General features: G+C 38.3%; 1 protein-coding gene across 1 annotated transcript in view; it reads right to left on the minus strand.

Annotated features, from left to right (window-relative positions):
* Window positions 1-15,726, minus strand: part of LOC104990283 (reelin) — a 531,703-nt gene that overhangs the window by 27,629 nt on the left and 488,348 nt on the right. The window contains exons 42-46 of the mRNA XM_010842284.1: window positions 12,070-12,290; window positions 9,590-9,737; window positions 7,115-7,373; window positions 6,013-6,262; window positions 1,971-2,139 (exon numbers count right to left, since the gene is read on the minus strand). Of these exons, the coding sequence (XP_010840586.1) occupies window positions 1,971-2,139; window positions 6,013-6,262; window positions 7,115-7,373; window positions 9,590-9,737; window positions 12,070-12,290 (1,047 nt within the window). The remainder of the gene's footprint in view (window positions 1-1,970; window positions 2,140-6,012; window positions 6,263-7,114; window positions 7,374-9,589; window positions 9,738-12,069; window positions 12,291-15,726) is intronic.

Genomic DNA, 15,726 nt, shown 5'->3' on the forward strand with positions numbered 1-15,726 from the left:
TCATGATTAAATACTTTAAAAATACATGCTTAATGATTGACTTAATGAATGAATAATCACTACTGATGACTACCAGTCATTTCAGTTTGGCTAATGGTTTGATGTCAATTTGTGGACACCCAACCTCAGTTGACTCTTTCTACCACTGTGCCAACAATAATGGTATCCTAGATTTGTGGTCACATGATTAGTGAGTGAGCAAACCTACAGCTGGCACATTGTCACAGTCACTCTTAATCCCCACTTAAGCACGTGACTTTAAGTTATCAGCATCATGTCTGTTTATAGTGAAGAACTACAAACTAAAATCCTCAATTCTGTCCTGAAGGGCAACATAAACATTGAATTCCCAGTACTGGGCAGATGTTGAGGCAGTTCAGCTCAAAATAAGAAAGCACCATATTTAAAAAGCAACTGTATGTAAGAGCCGATAAAGTACACTGACGAGCTTGAGACAAAGTGTTCTGATTCTGGCTCTTGTTCTAATTGATCTTTGGCATAGTGCAGAGCATGACCAGAAGGGGGTCTGGCTTGGGTTCCATCCATGTACATTTATTTCTGAATTACCCAGAGGGCCTTTTTATAAACCAGTGTTGTCTTTAAGACCACTGTACAACATGAGCTTAGAGGGTAATATAATAAACAAACTGCGTATTTTCAATATGATAACAAGATGAAATGGCTGCTCATCAGATTTTTCAAATGACATTTGAAAGGGTCAAAAATGTTATATGAGTATGTGCAAGAGACAAAAGACAGATTAAAAGATGAGGATTAATCACTTTTACATAAAAGACTCAAGGGTATAATGATGAGCTGCAGTTTATCTTAGAATGTCATTTATTTGCAAAATGCTACCAAGTAGCTCGGTAATAATTCACAGAATTCATAATGACTTAAAAGACTACTGCCTTAATGGAATTTTTTTTTCTATTTTACTTATTAAGATTGCCTTAATAATTCATGCATGGCAATACCTTTAATGAGCAACTAAATCTCACGTATCTCATTTAAACTTGGCAACTCTGCTGACAGTTAATATAGTCTTGTACCCCTGAGCCAGCAATTGTAGAGGAGCCCTGGGCTGTTAGTAACCGAAACCATCCCATTTATGAAAATCCCAGGAAAACTTATGCCCTAGATGAATGGCTAAATTTTACGATCATTTGCTAGGAAGATTTATTCCTTCTTCATTTGTGGAAGGGAGAGAATGATAATGAGCCCAAACTATAACTCCTATTCCATGGACTGCTTTGGTTGCTTTGCTTCTTTCTTAAAGGCAGCAACTGATTATCTATCTACTTAGATGGTGAAAAGAGAGAGAGGCATGTAACACTATCCCACCAGGCAAGGTGAATTCTCTGCTTTTCTCCAACACGAAAGCCAATATACAGATAGTTTAGACAACTTTTCTACCAGCATCTACCAGTCAGTTTTATAAGATACTGTCATTTCTTAAAGACACAAGGAAGAAGCATTCACAATTGTTTTTCACATAAAAGAATGCTCCAGGTGGTAATTCTCAAGATACTGCTCACAACAAAATTTCAAAAGTAAACAGTAATTTTAGTACACATTTGTGTGCTACATCCATTTAATATACCACTCACTGCTATATTTACAGTAGTCTAACTGACAGAAAATAGACTCCATTTAAATCCATTAAGACTTGTTCTTGGCATAATAAATTAGAGAAGCTTACTGATCTGGCACTGTTTTCTTTCATATACCATTTGAAAAATACACTAGAGATAAAAGTCAGTAAAGACCTGGATTTGGGGAAAACACAGAACAATGTCACCATAAAAACTGATTTCTTTTTTACTTATTTACAGCACTTTAATAAATTCATGCATGGCAATATCATCAACACGTAACAAAATCTCATATAACATTTAATCTTGCTGTTCTGAAATTGGACATGAAAACTATATTGCATTTGGGTTCACTACATGCAGAAACATTCATACCTGGTGTAAGGCGGGAGAGGCACAGTGATTCTGGTCCACTTGTTGAAAGTATCTGACACCAGGATGCGCTGCAGGTGATAACGACTGCATTCAACATTGGTAGGCAAACAGTCCCTTATCAATGGATGCCAGGACAATCCAAGATCTATCGAGTATTCCAATTCAATAGCTGAAACAGAAGGCATTATTCTGGTTAGAAATACATATCTGATGATCCAGGAACCATGATTACTTATGTTTTCATATGTTTTAATTTATTGTTTTATATATAGTTAAAGCAATCATAGTAACAGTTAAAATTGATATGTTTATTATTTAATCTAATAGTTATGGCACATATGTTATACAAATATATAAACTAGATATCACTTACATATTATAATAACTATAGTATATTTTGTCTGTTTATTTAAAGGTCAACATACAAATACAGAACATAGCAACCATACGTTACAATGGTTCCTTTTAAAATAGTTTTAAAAAATTGAGCAGATTTCTTAAAATTTAACCATTCTATAGGGATCCTGACCAACTTATGCCAAATTTTCTCTTGATTAGGAGAAACTCCTAAGAAATTGAAAAATCTCTTTTACACTCTTATATAGCCTTGCTTTGTTGTGTTATGGAATATACTGGGAAATCAGAGAAGTAAAAGAAGTAGCTGAAAGTCATGAAATTCATGCCCAAATGGGCAATCAGGCTGTGGGTCTACGGAATGAGATTTTTTTCCTTTCTCTTTCTCCAAAACATTCAACCTATACTCTATGTTTTATATTTCTCTCTCTAGTCCCTTCTTGACATTATAAACTACTTCAGTCCACACCTCCCTATTGAAATTGCCTTCCCTAAGACCATGATTCTCAGTCTCGGTTGCACAATGAAATCACCTGGGTACATTTAGAAAGTACCAATGTCAGAGTCCCATCTGCAGAGATTGGGATTTCACTCTTGTGGGGCAGGCCAAGATGTTGGGAGGTTTAAAGTTCCCTGGGGGCACTTTCCTGTGCAGCCAGCGTGGTACCACTCACTGCTCTAAGGCTCCTGGTGGCCTTTTTAGTTAAATACAATGGCTCGTCTCACTATTCACTGTTCCTCTCCTCCCTTCAGCACTGGACATTATTGATGGCTCCCTGATTCTTGAAATGTCCCTTTCTTTTGCAAGACATTATTCTGAATCTCCTGTCTTATTTCCTTCCGACTTCTCTGCTAACTAGCCCAGCTATGGGCATCTTTCCAGCCTCCATCTCTGGCCTTCTATTCTACACATACCCTCCTTGGGCTTCAACTACTATTTCTGTGCCCAAATATCCCAATTTTGCATCTCAAAGTTGGTTTTATTCATTCAGCAAATTTGTTAAGCCTGGCATTGTGCTGGATGCTGGCATAGTGTGATGAACAGTACAAAGTTCCTGTTTTCTACATTGTAAGCCCTCCACATTAAAGGATATCTCTACCTCAAACTATTTGCACCAAACTAAATAAAAACTCATTTTCTCTCATAAATAACATCTCTTCTTTATTTATTTGAAATTGGAGGATAATTGCTTTACAATATTGTGTTAGTTTTTGCCACACATCAACATGAATCAGCAATAGGTATACACGTAAACATCTCTTCTTAACTACCAAATTCTCTCAGTGACAATGCTCCTGCATTAGTTTTCTGGGTTTAAAATTTAGAAATTATTTTAGAAAATTTACTTCTTTCTTCTTTACCCTTTATGTTCAATATGTCACCTGGCTTTGAGGTCTGCTGCTGCTTTCCTTTTGGTCTTCAGTGTATCATACTAGTTTTATCTCTTCTATTTGTGTTCATGGCAAGTAGTGCAAGTTTTCATCACCTCCTACAGAGATATCCACCAACACTTCTTTGCCAGGATTCTTCTTTACCCACCTTCATTGGTTCATGGGCTAATCTCCTTAAAATCCACCATACTACCCCCCTGCACTCATGTCCTCTTATTCATGACTTTGTCAAGCACAAATTCCTATACTTGCCTTTAAATGCCCTTCTTAATTTGATGCCAACAAAGATTAGCCACTTTCCTCTTTTTTTATTCAGTTCAATCTTTCTCAAGAAGTTGCCCTACTCCACAGTAGAAAATACACATGACTGGGCTTACATGGGCAGAGTTTCAGTCCTGGTTCCACTGCAGTCTGGCCGGCCATGTCATAACTTACCTCTTTGGTTTCTCATTGATTGTGTCTATGGACAGTGGGTGGGTGTCAAGGACCCAAAAGTCCCTTTGTGTTTTCAAAATTAGCACTCTGTCCTCCTCCATTAGATGCAAATATTGTCTATTCAGGCTTGTCTGCTTATAGTATTCCCATGGACCAGGAGAACTCCCACATTATGCTATCAGACCAGCTTGGGGTATCTTCTTCCTCACTTACCCTTCAAATTCACTCCAACTATCAATGCTCACTTGATACTTAGCTTCTTTGTGAAATTTCCCAAACTTCTAGGATTGGCCATCCATTGGTTATCTCTCCCTTGGCTGAACTCTCATTACAGTTTTGCATTAGTACCACTCCATCAAGCACTTGATTTAGTCATTTATTGGACTTTAACTTTCTGAAGCATCCCCTCAACTGGACTGTGTGAAGACAGGCTATATACCTTATACTTTCTCAAGTTCCACCTCTACTGACTAGTTTATGCTGATTGATTGAGTCCAAGGTAGAAAGAGCACTTCTGAGCTTTTCCCTAAGATCTGTCCATTAAGTTCAGCCTAATGGAAATATGAAAAATCTGGATTTTGCAGGACCTTGGAAGTAACAAATTTCTCCAGATTTTAGGCCCCAAGAATCTAAAATAGAACAAGGTCCTTGTGAACATTCTAGTTTAGATCTCTTGGAAGAACAGTGATACAGGGTGGCGAAAGACTAGGAAGTCCCCAGAATCTTGATGGATCTGCAAATTCCAGTGAAGTGTCCGATTATGCAATGATGGCAGCATTTATTGCTCCTAAGATAGGTCCATGTATGTGTGTGTGTGTGTGTGTGTAAGGTATGTGTGTAGGTGTACAACCTAGAAGATGAAAACTAGTTACAGTCAGGGTGGTTTAGACTAAACTATGATCCACAATGGCAGAAAGTATTAGGCAAAATGGTAACAATAAAATTTCATGAATCCTGGGAGAATGGAAAGGAGACAATAACGGGACTAATCTAAAGCCCTATGAATTAAAACACATGTAAAACCCTGTGTGTGTAAATCCTACTGCTGACTCTGACATTCCTTATGTGATGACTCTTTTATTCTGTAAATATGATACCTAAAAATTCTGGATTTAGGAAGGAGAGGTTGGGATGTATGGAGAGAAAATGTAGAAAGAGTTAGTCGCTCAATCGTGTACAACTCCTTGTGACTCCAAGGACTATGGAATTCTCCAGGCAAGAATACTGGAGTGGGTTGCCATTCCCTTCTCCAGGAGATCTTCCTGACCCAGGGATCGAACCCAGGTCTCCTGCACTGCAGGTAGATTGTTTACTGTCTGAGCCACCAGGAGGAGAGAGTAACGAGGAAACTTACATTACCATATGTAAAATAGATCACCAATGGGAATTTGCTATATGACCAGGGAACTCAAACTGCTGCTCTGTAACAACCTAGAGAGGTGGGATGTGGAGGGAGGTGGCAGGGAGGTTCAAGAGGGAGGGATATATGTATACTAATTCATGTTGGTGACTGCTTCATGTTGATGTTTGGCAGAAACCAATACAATTCTCTAAAACATTTATCTTTCAATTAAAAAATAAATTAAATAAATCTGGAGTTACAAAATCATACAAATCTTTGGGTATCACATATATAAAAGAAGTCTTCATGAACATATACTTAAAATAAGTTTACATTCTGAGGCTTTTTAAAACTCAAATTACCCACAACATTATTAAGAATGCAGTTGTGGTTGGACTGAAAGTGCACTTGTGTTTTACTTAGAGACTTCTTGGAAGTGTAGTTCAGTCCTTTGACTGTGGCAGTCATGGATGCTCATTTATACATGCTTGTTGCTCCACCTAGGAAGGTAACACTCACCATAACAAGAATCTGTGACCGAGCAGGAGGCAGCAAAATCTATCTGTAGGAAGGAATCCTCATTCACAGCAATGTCCGTGGTGACCACGTAACGGGTGCTGGCCTTTTCAATGAAGACAAGGGCATCACCTGTAGAGCCGCACACAGGCATCTTGGTGCCTCCGGGGTGAAGCAGCCACTTCCTACTATCCAGAGTTGTGAAATCATCCTCCAAGACTGTATTGCCAGAAATATTTCCTCCAATGAGGATCTGAAATATATTTTTTAAAGAAAAACTTTTCAATTTGGTTTTGAGACATGAGAAAGTTCAGTCCTTTTTTTGTTTGTTTTTATCTGTCAGATTGCTCAGAACTGGCATTATTCAGCAAGCATAATGTTAGGGGGCCTTTCAGAATGCTCCTGTTTATGTGGTCTGCTTGCCCATCTGGCAAGAAGCTACAGAAACAAATTGAAAGACTGACAAAACCATTCATGGGCCAAACTGTGCCTTTGGAAACTACATGCACCCAAGCTGGGAATGCAAAATTTGGTTATATGTGATTTTTCCAAGTAAAATTTCTATTTAAGAACAGTTGTATCCTAAGGCATTTCAGTTCCAATTCTTTGCAGGGATTCTACTGTTTTTTTAACAAGTTCTTTGAGTTCTATTGGATATGCATTTTATTATGTATGAAGATCCTTTAGAACTGTTCATAAGGATGTTAGGGAGATTTACTTATTTTTTTTCTTCAAAGGTTAGGAAAGAGGATATGGGAACTACTGTATGTGGCACAAATGCTAATTTGCATATTTTCCTTTTCAGAGAATTATAGCCTTGAATCACGGTTAATAAAGTCCCTCTAACCATATGGCAGAATCCTCTATGAGCAGGACCTGGGCCTTCTATTGTGTCATTCATTTTTATAGGCTCAGACATTTGAGGAACCAGAGAATGAAAGGAAGCTAAATGCCATATCTAATCTAGTAACATGCCCTTGGATAAGTCACCCAACTTGTGGGTCCTGGACCTCCTCTACTGAGCAAGGGGTTGGCCTAACTGCTTTCTAAAGCCACATTCAGTGCAAATGACAAAATTATAATAGTTAATCTTGAAGGGACCGACCTGGTCGATAACCCAGGGACTGTAGAAGTGCCCATTTTCAGATGGTTGCCACCAGCGGAGGCGAGTAGAAGCAGAACGGGCTTTCAGAGGTATCTCCAGGGCGATGTACCTGCCCACATTGCTGGAGTTGCTGAAAAGGAACTCTTGAAGGAGACTCCACGAGAGGCCACCATTGAGAGAATATTGTAGAAGCACAGGTTGGCTCCTGGGATCTGGAACACCTTTACCACATCCTAGTCGCATGAAGAACTGCACAAATCTGATACAAGTAAAATTTACTGTAGACAAGTGCACATGGTAATAGGGGGAACTCACAGCTTTAATGAATACGATGATTTAATGAACATTCAAAATAATTGTTCCAAAGTTTGATTTCCCTTTTAAATGTGAAAGGGAGTTAGTAAAATGTGAAGTCTGAAAAAGGCTACTCTGTATCCATATTGATATTTGGTATCCCTCCACCCCACCACCCACCAACAAGGGAGTGTCTGAGGGATTTGAGCATTTATCCTGCTCTCTGGCTATTCTTTAAGAAGATGGGAGCAGTCCAAATTTGGGAGTGTGTATTGCTATCTATCTAAGATAAATCTGTATCCTTGTCTTTGAAACTGAAAGAATGCAATTAATATAGTTTGTCATTTATCCACAAAATCATCCATTCCCATCTTTTACCAGTAGTTTTTCAGATCTCATATTATTGGTTTTGTGAGATACTTTTAAATTCACCAGTTGTAGCACCTCTTTTTGAAAGGCCAGACATTTTTTGGAAGAGGTGTGTTAAGCTTGAGCCTCTTGTCTGCGTTTTGTGCCAGGAGCAGGGGAGCATGAGTGTGGGGTGGTGTGGATGGTGGGCAGTGCCAGCCTCTGACTCTTGCTGCATCTGGGACGGCTGATACTGGTCATCGACAGATGTGGCGGTCAGCCAGTGGCAGCCTTCCCAGCTGGCAGGGAGGTGGACAGAGTGGCAGCTGGACTGCCAATGAAAACCAGCTCACATGTTATCTTTGGCAGGAGAGCTGTTGGTTCCTGGTCTGGCTGCTGTGCTAGCTGGTAATGCAAAATACGTTTCCTATGTAACCCAATACACATACCCAATTATGAATGCATGTCAAACATATGAAATATATTGGGGCATATAATAAAAGTTATCAGTTTCGTATACAAAATCATGCATTCTTCATGGGTTCCTCCCCTCCCCCATATCCACTATCAGGACATTCATTTACCTTATAACCCCGAGAAAACTGGGATTTTACATGGAGCATTTTGAGGTCAATATATGCAAATCCTACACAGCATGCTACTGAGATGAGATAAATAATAGAGTTTTTAACATTGGATTAATGAAAAAAATACATGGTTACTGCCTTGTAAAGCTTTTACCTATAAAAACAATAATTGTTTACAGAGAAACACTTTTAGTATATTGTCTACTTGTATTGGGAAAATGTTTATATTAATTTAGTTATAGATAAACCATGTAAGAATTATTTAGAAAAGCCTAATAATTTCTAAATTAGAGAATTCAGTTGCCAGTGATAATTCTTAGATAAAGAGCAGTAAATTAAACCATATGCACTAAAATAGAATGGGGATAAATAAAATCTTGCTTTCTGTAACTGTAAAATTATTCTTATTGATAGAATTATATTTTATATGAAGCATGATCAAACTTATAATTCAATAAATGAAACAACTTAAGAGAAAGAGGAGGATATGTTAAAACATATTTTAAGATACTCTGAAATATTTCAAAAGATAGAACATGATTTCTTTATTCACTTGCAAATATAGGTCAGGGTTCCATTTTATACATTGTAAACTGTATTTTTTATTTTCCTGGCTAAGTTTTTGGCTCATCAAATGATCAAGGGATACACATCTTGACAGGACATAATCCTCGGAGCCAGTTTAAAATGTTTGCTTCTGAGTGACTGTGCTTAATTTAGAAAATGAGTGACTCGAATGTATGAGCAAATCATTGGAAAGAAATGCTTATAAACAACAAGCCTACGCTTTAGACATTCTTAAATTGTTAATAGATATAAAATTAATGCTGAATAATCTGTGAGCACACTGAATTTCAATCACGCTTTCTCCTGAGCATGGTAAATAATTTCTATATAGACCAGGTGCTAATGAAAAGTAGTCTGTAGACGGTGGATAAAGAAGATTATGTTCTTAAAGTTAAAACAAGGTAAACATTGTCATTTCCTGGTCACCACCTAGTAGACCAGGTATTAGCCTCTTTCTGTTTAGCTCCGTTTCATTTCTGATCTAGTTATTGCATGATCTCTCTCAGTTTTAGAATGAAAATTGTGTAAACTGTGTCTTAATGGAGTCTTTGACAAGCCAGAAGCATAGCATTTCCAATGGGAGGCCTTGTCCTTGAGATCTCTGCTTCTTTTTGACTTGATTACATTCTGCTACTTTACATTACAAGGTAGTTCTTCAACAGCATTTAAAAATGATTACCTAGCATGTGATAAATCCAGATCTCGTGTCATCAACATGCGTAAGCCATCTTCGTTGAAAAAGAGGTTGTTTCCACTGGAAAGGATTCCACACTTCCGAGATGGCTTTCCACCACTCATTAATAAGAATCTATCAGATTCTAGCTGACCTGAAAAGAATGGAAAATGTGGTTTACCTATGACCCCAAATATAGCCACATATTTTTAAAAAGAATATGCCAAATGCTTTGTGTAGTTTTAAAATATGAAGTCACAAATATTTAAGTCATAGATTTGGGGGTAAGAGGTCTTTTCAACATTTTAGCTTGTTTGAATTGTTTAACACTGGCTGTATAATTTAAGGGTCCACATGACAAAGGAAGGGGGCCTTTCCCTAGTATCTATGGTCCAGCCAAACTGTTCCTTCCATTCTGCTCCTCTGCAAAAGCAGACACTGGCTGCTCAGAGTGCGTCAGTTCAGAATTAAAGAAGGGTAATGAGACCTTTCCACTGACTTCTTTACTGTGTCCTTGCTACTGAGAGGACAGTATCAGGCCAGTGTTATACAGTATTTTAAAAGCTACAGTTTTAATGTGAGAAATTTCAGTGTAATTTAATATTTCCTATTAAATAATGTCTTTTGAAACCAACTCACCAATCTCTTCAGTTATTGACCTTTTTCGATTGTGGTAAAAGACATAATACATTAATTTTGCCATTTAACCATTTTAAAATGAATGATTCAATGGCATTTAGTACATTCATAATGTTGTGCAACCATCACTGCTAGCTAGCTCCAGAATTTTCATTACCCATAAAGGAAATCTTGTATCCAGTAAGCAATTGATCTCCATTTTCCCCTCACCCACCCTGGCAACCATTAATCTTCTTTCTGTTTCTACGGATTTGCCTGTTTTGAGTGCTTCATAAAAATATGACACGTGTTTGACGTCTTCTACTTAGCATAATGCTTTCAAGATTCATCTATACTGCAGCATGTATCAGTATTTCATTCCTTTTTATAACTATTATTCCACTGTATTGATATATCTAAACCTAATTTTAAAGTATACCTTGAAGCCATAGATACATTGCAAAACATTCACAGGCAACTTGGGGAAAAAAAAATTAATCCCCTTTTTCTAACCTAGATATGGACTTCCCTGATGGCTCAGTGGTAAAGAATCTGTCTGCAATGTAGAAGACGTGGGTTTGATCCCTGGGGTGGGCAGAACCCCTGGGGAAGGAAACGGCAATCCACTCCAGTGTTCTTGCTTGGGAAATCCCATGGACAGAGGAGCCTGGCGGGCTCCAGTCTATAGGGTTGCAAAGAGTTGGACATAGTGACTAAATCACCACCACCATTCTAACACAGATAGCTATCACATTTAAGACTTTCTCTTATGAGAACGTTTTCCCAATTTTATCAGAGCGCATATCTGATGCATATACAATTGTGAATAATTTCAATTATAGTACACGTTTTTCTATGTTGTCATCTAAGATTAACTCTCTATATAGACATTTTCCAAAATTATCATTGATTAGAAAATAGCCTTATTTTTTCTTAATTACAGTCTTGTTCACTCTTACTGATTTTGTTTCAAAAATGGAATCCTATGAAGTTCAGAACTAAACAAAGGCATGGGTGGTTCCAAATGTAGTGAAAAATAATGAAATATTAGGGTGAAACTTAGTAGCTCAGCTGGTAAAGTATCTGCCTGCAAGACAGGAGACCCTGTTTGATTCCCGGGTCAGGAAGATCTATTGGAGAAGAGATAGGATACCCACTCCAGTACTCTGGCTTGGAGAATTCCATGGAGTGTATAGTCCATAGGGTTGCAAGGAGTTGGACACGACTGAATGACTTTCACTAATGATTACTTTTATATTACAAATTGTGTGTGCGTGTGTGTATGTGAATTGCTCAGTCGTGTCCAACTCTTTGTGACCCCATGAACTGTAGCCCTCAAGGCTCTTCTGCCTATGGGATTCTCCAGGCAAGAATACTGGAGTGGGTTGCCATTTCCTTCTCCAGGGAATCTTCTGGACTCAGGGATCAAACCAGAGTGTCCTGCATTACAGGCAGATTCTTTACTGTCTGAGCTACCAGGAAAGCCTGAAAGGCAGAGTGTACCACATGAGAAGACAATATAGTCAAGGATGAAATCCTGAGGAGCACATTTAAAAGCAAGGCTTTAAATAAGTTAAAAACAAACAAACAAAAAAAGCAAGGCTTCCCTGGTGGCTCAAATGGTAAAGAATCTGCCTGTAAGCAGGAGACCCGGGTTCAATCCCTGAGTTGGAAGATCCCCTGGAGAAGGGAACGGCTACCCACTCCAGTATTCTTGCCTGGAGAATCCCATGGACAGAGAAGCCTGGTGGGATACAGTCTATAAGGTCACAAAGAATCAGACATGACTGAAGCGACAGCAGACACAAACTGTGCTTAATGTGTAAATTCTTTCACAAAGTTATATAGGTTTCATAAGAAAAGATTACCTTCAAAATCATCCTTGAGAAAATCAGGATTTTTGGTGCTTATTTTACAGGTTGGACCTGAATAACCAGGATCACATATACACTTGGTTCCATTGATACAACTCCCGTGTCCGTTACACATCTCTTCACATTGTGGACCAATATAGACATTATCAATGGCCCATGTCACTGGCTGTGAGCCAGCAGAATAAAACCCTTGGTACCATCTGAAACGCACAGATCTGGAAAAGAGATACAAGTCCTTCAAAAGCTAACCAACAGGATAATATCTTCAAAGTAAGCACATCTGATCAGTGAGCAGTGGGCAGTTACCACCTCTGCACCACATTCAAGTAGAAAACAAGGTTCAATATTTCAAGACCACAAATGACATTCCTCAATCTCTAGGATGTTGCCAATAAAGTTCCTGCTTTCTACAAGCCTTTCCCAATAGTGTCACTGTCAAAACTCCACCTGAATTTCTATCTTTTTCAACACTGACTTTCTTGGTGAGGCATTTTCCATTAAACATTATCTATGGGGCTTCCCAGCTCAAATGGTAAAGAATCTTCCTGGAATGCCAGAGACCTGGGTTCAATCCCTGGGTCAGGAAAATTCCCTGAAGAAGAGCATGGCAACCCACTCCAGTATTCTTGCCTGGAGGATCCTGTGGACAGAGGAGCCTGGTGAGCTATAGTCCATGGGGTCACAAAGAGTTGGACACATCTGAGCAACTAACACACACACACAAGCTCTGTTTGGGCTTCCCTGGTGGCTCAGATAGTAAAGAATTGGCCTGCAATGCAGGAGACCTGGGTTTGATCCTGGGTCAGGAAGATCCCCTGGAGAAGGGAGTGGCAACCCACTCCAGAATTCTTGTCTGGAGAATTCCATGGGCAGAGGACCCTGGAAGGCTATTGTCCATGGGCTGGCAAAGAGTCAGACACAACTGAAGTGTCTTAACATGCATGCTTTGTTAACTAGTCCATTTTAAATGAACTTAAAATTCTCATAATATAAAAGTAATAATTAACTACTTAAAGTGTACAATTTGGTGGTGTTTAGTACATCCACATTGTTAGCTTGCCATCACCTCCATCAAGTTCCAAGACTTCATGCTAAAGGAAATCCTGCACTTATTAGCAGTCATTTTTGATTCTCCCCTACATACAGCCCCTGAAAACCACTAAGCTATTTCCTGTCTCAGTGATTTACCTATTCTAGATATTACATATAAATGGAATCATATACCATGTGACCTTCACTGTCTGGCTTTAATCCCCTATCATAAGTTTTCAGGGTTTATCTATGCTGTAGCAAGTATCAGAATTATAGTCTTTTTATAACTGAAAAATATTACATTGTATGGCTAAATCAACTTATTTATTCATTGATCAACTGATAAACATTTGTTTGTTTCCACTTTTTGGCTACTGTGAATAGTGCTTTTATGAATATTTGTGTACAAATATTTACTTGAATACCTGTTTTCAATTTTTTGGATAGGATGGTAGTAAATTTGCTAGGTAACACGGTAATTAACTAGCTCTTTAATTTCTCTATCTTCCACAATTTTGATGGAGGTTCCATTATTATAGCTATCACAGCTGTCAGTATTTAAAAGCACACCTATTTCCCTTTTTGGCTAGGAGCTCCTAGAGACCAATACCCATACTTGTTTCTTTTCTGCAATCTTTTTTGTGCCTAGTGCAGTGTTTCACACATAGCAGATGCTCAGTTAGTGTTTCCTGAATGTCACTTTTTGTGGAAAGCCTTAGGAGCCACACTAGGGTGTTCTGGATTTTGTCCTATTGGCAACAGAGACCCTCAAAAGATTATTTTAAAGAGACAAATGACAAAGTCAAGTTTATTTTTAGTTAAATGTTTCTTATTTTTTAATTTATCTTTAAATGAAAAGTAATTTTGCTTTTTACTTGTAAGATGATTATCCTATCATATTGCTGAAGATAAGTTAACTCTTTAGAAATAATCTATATATTTAGGTAGCAGGCCAGAAATATTAATAATTGAGTATATTTTATTATGTATAAAACTCAAAGAAGATAGTCTTTTTTCAGAGGAGCTAGATATAGAGATGGTCACACAAGTCGCTCCCATCTCTTTCAGAATTTTCCACAGTTTATTGTGATCCACACAGTCAAAGGATCTGGCATAGTCAATAAAGCAGAAATAAATGTTTTTCTGGAACTCTCTTGCTTTCTTGATGATCCAGCAGATGTTGGCAATTTGATCTCTGGTTCCTCAGCCTTTTCTAAAACCAGCTTGAACATCTGGAAGTTCACAGGTAACATATTGATGAAGTCTGGCTTGGAGAATTTTGAGCATTACTTTACTAGCGTGTGAGATGACTGCAATTGTACAGTAGTTTGAGCATTCTTTGGCATTGCCTTTCTTTGGGACTGGAATGAAAACTGACCTTTTCCAGTCCTGTGGACACTACTGAGTCTTCCAAATTTGCTGGCATAATGAGTGCAGCACTTTCACAACATCATCTTTTAGGATTTGAAATAGCTCAACTGGAATTCCATCACTTCCACTAGCTTTGTTCATAGTGATGCTTTCTAAGGCCCATTTGACTTCACATTCTAGGATGTCTGGCTCTTAGTGAGTGATCACACCATCGTGGTTAGCTGGGTCGTGAAGCTCTTTTTTGTACAGTTCTTCTCTGTATTCTTGTCACCTCTTCTTAATATCTTCTGCTTCTGTTAGGTCCATACCATTCCTGTCCTTTATTGTACCCATCATTGCATGAAATGTTCCCTTGGTATCTCTAATTTTCTTGATGAGATCTCCAGTCTTTCCCATTCTATTGTTTTCCCCTATTTTTTTTGCATTGATCACTGAGGAAGGCTTTCTTATCTCTCCTTGCTATTCTTTGGAACTCTGCATTCAAATGGGTATATCTTTCCTTTTCTCCTTTGCTTTTTTCTCCTCTTCTTTTCACAGCTATTTGTAAGGCCTCCTCAGACAGCCATTTTGCTTTTTTGCATTTCTTTTTCTTGAATATCAGACCACCTGACCTGCCTCTTGAGAAATCTGTATGCAGATCAGGAAGCAACAGTTAGAACTGGACATGGAACAACAGACTGGTTCCAAATAAGAAAAGGCGTACATCAAGGCTGTATATTGTCACCCTGCTTATTTAACTTTTATGCAGAGTACATCATGAGAAATGCTGGGCTGGATGAAGCAGAAGCTGGAATCAAGATTGCCAGGAGAAATACCAATAACAGATATGCAGATGACACCCTTATGGCAGAAAGTGAAGAACTAAAGAGCCTGTTGATGAAAGTGAAAGAGGAGAGTGAAAAAGTTGGCTTAAAGCTCAACATTCAGAAAACTAAGCTCATGGCCTCTGGTCCCATCACTTCATGGCAAATAGATGGGGAAACAGCAGAAACAGTGGCTGACTTTATTTTTCTGGGCTCCAAAATCACTGCAGATGGTGATTGCTGCCATGAAATTAAAAGATGCTTATTCCTTGCATATGACCAACCTAGACAGCATATTAAAAAGCAGAGACATTACTTTGCCAACAAAGCTCCATCTAGTCAAGGCTATGGTTTTTCCAGTAGTCATGTATGGATGTGAGAGTTGGACTATAAAGAAAGCTGAGCACAGAAGAATTGATGCTTTTGAATTGTGGTACTGGAGAAG

Source organism: Bison bison, unplaced genomic scaffold (assembly GCF_000754665.1).
Source record: "Bison bison bison isolate TAMUID 2011002044 unplaced genomic scaffold, Bison_UMD1.0 scf7180017864175, whole genome shotgun sequence".
Classification (NCBI taxonomy): Eukaryota; Metazoa; Chordata; class Mammalia; order Artiodactyla; family Bovidae; genus Bison; species Bison bison.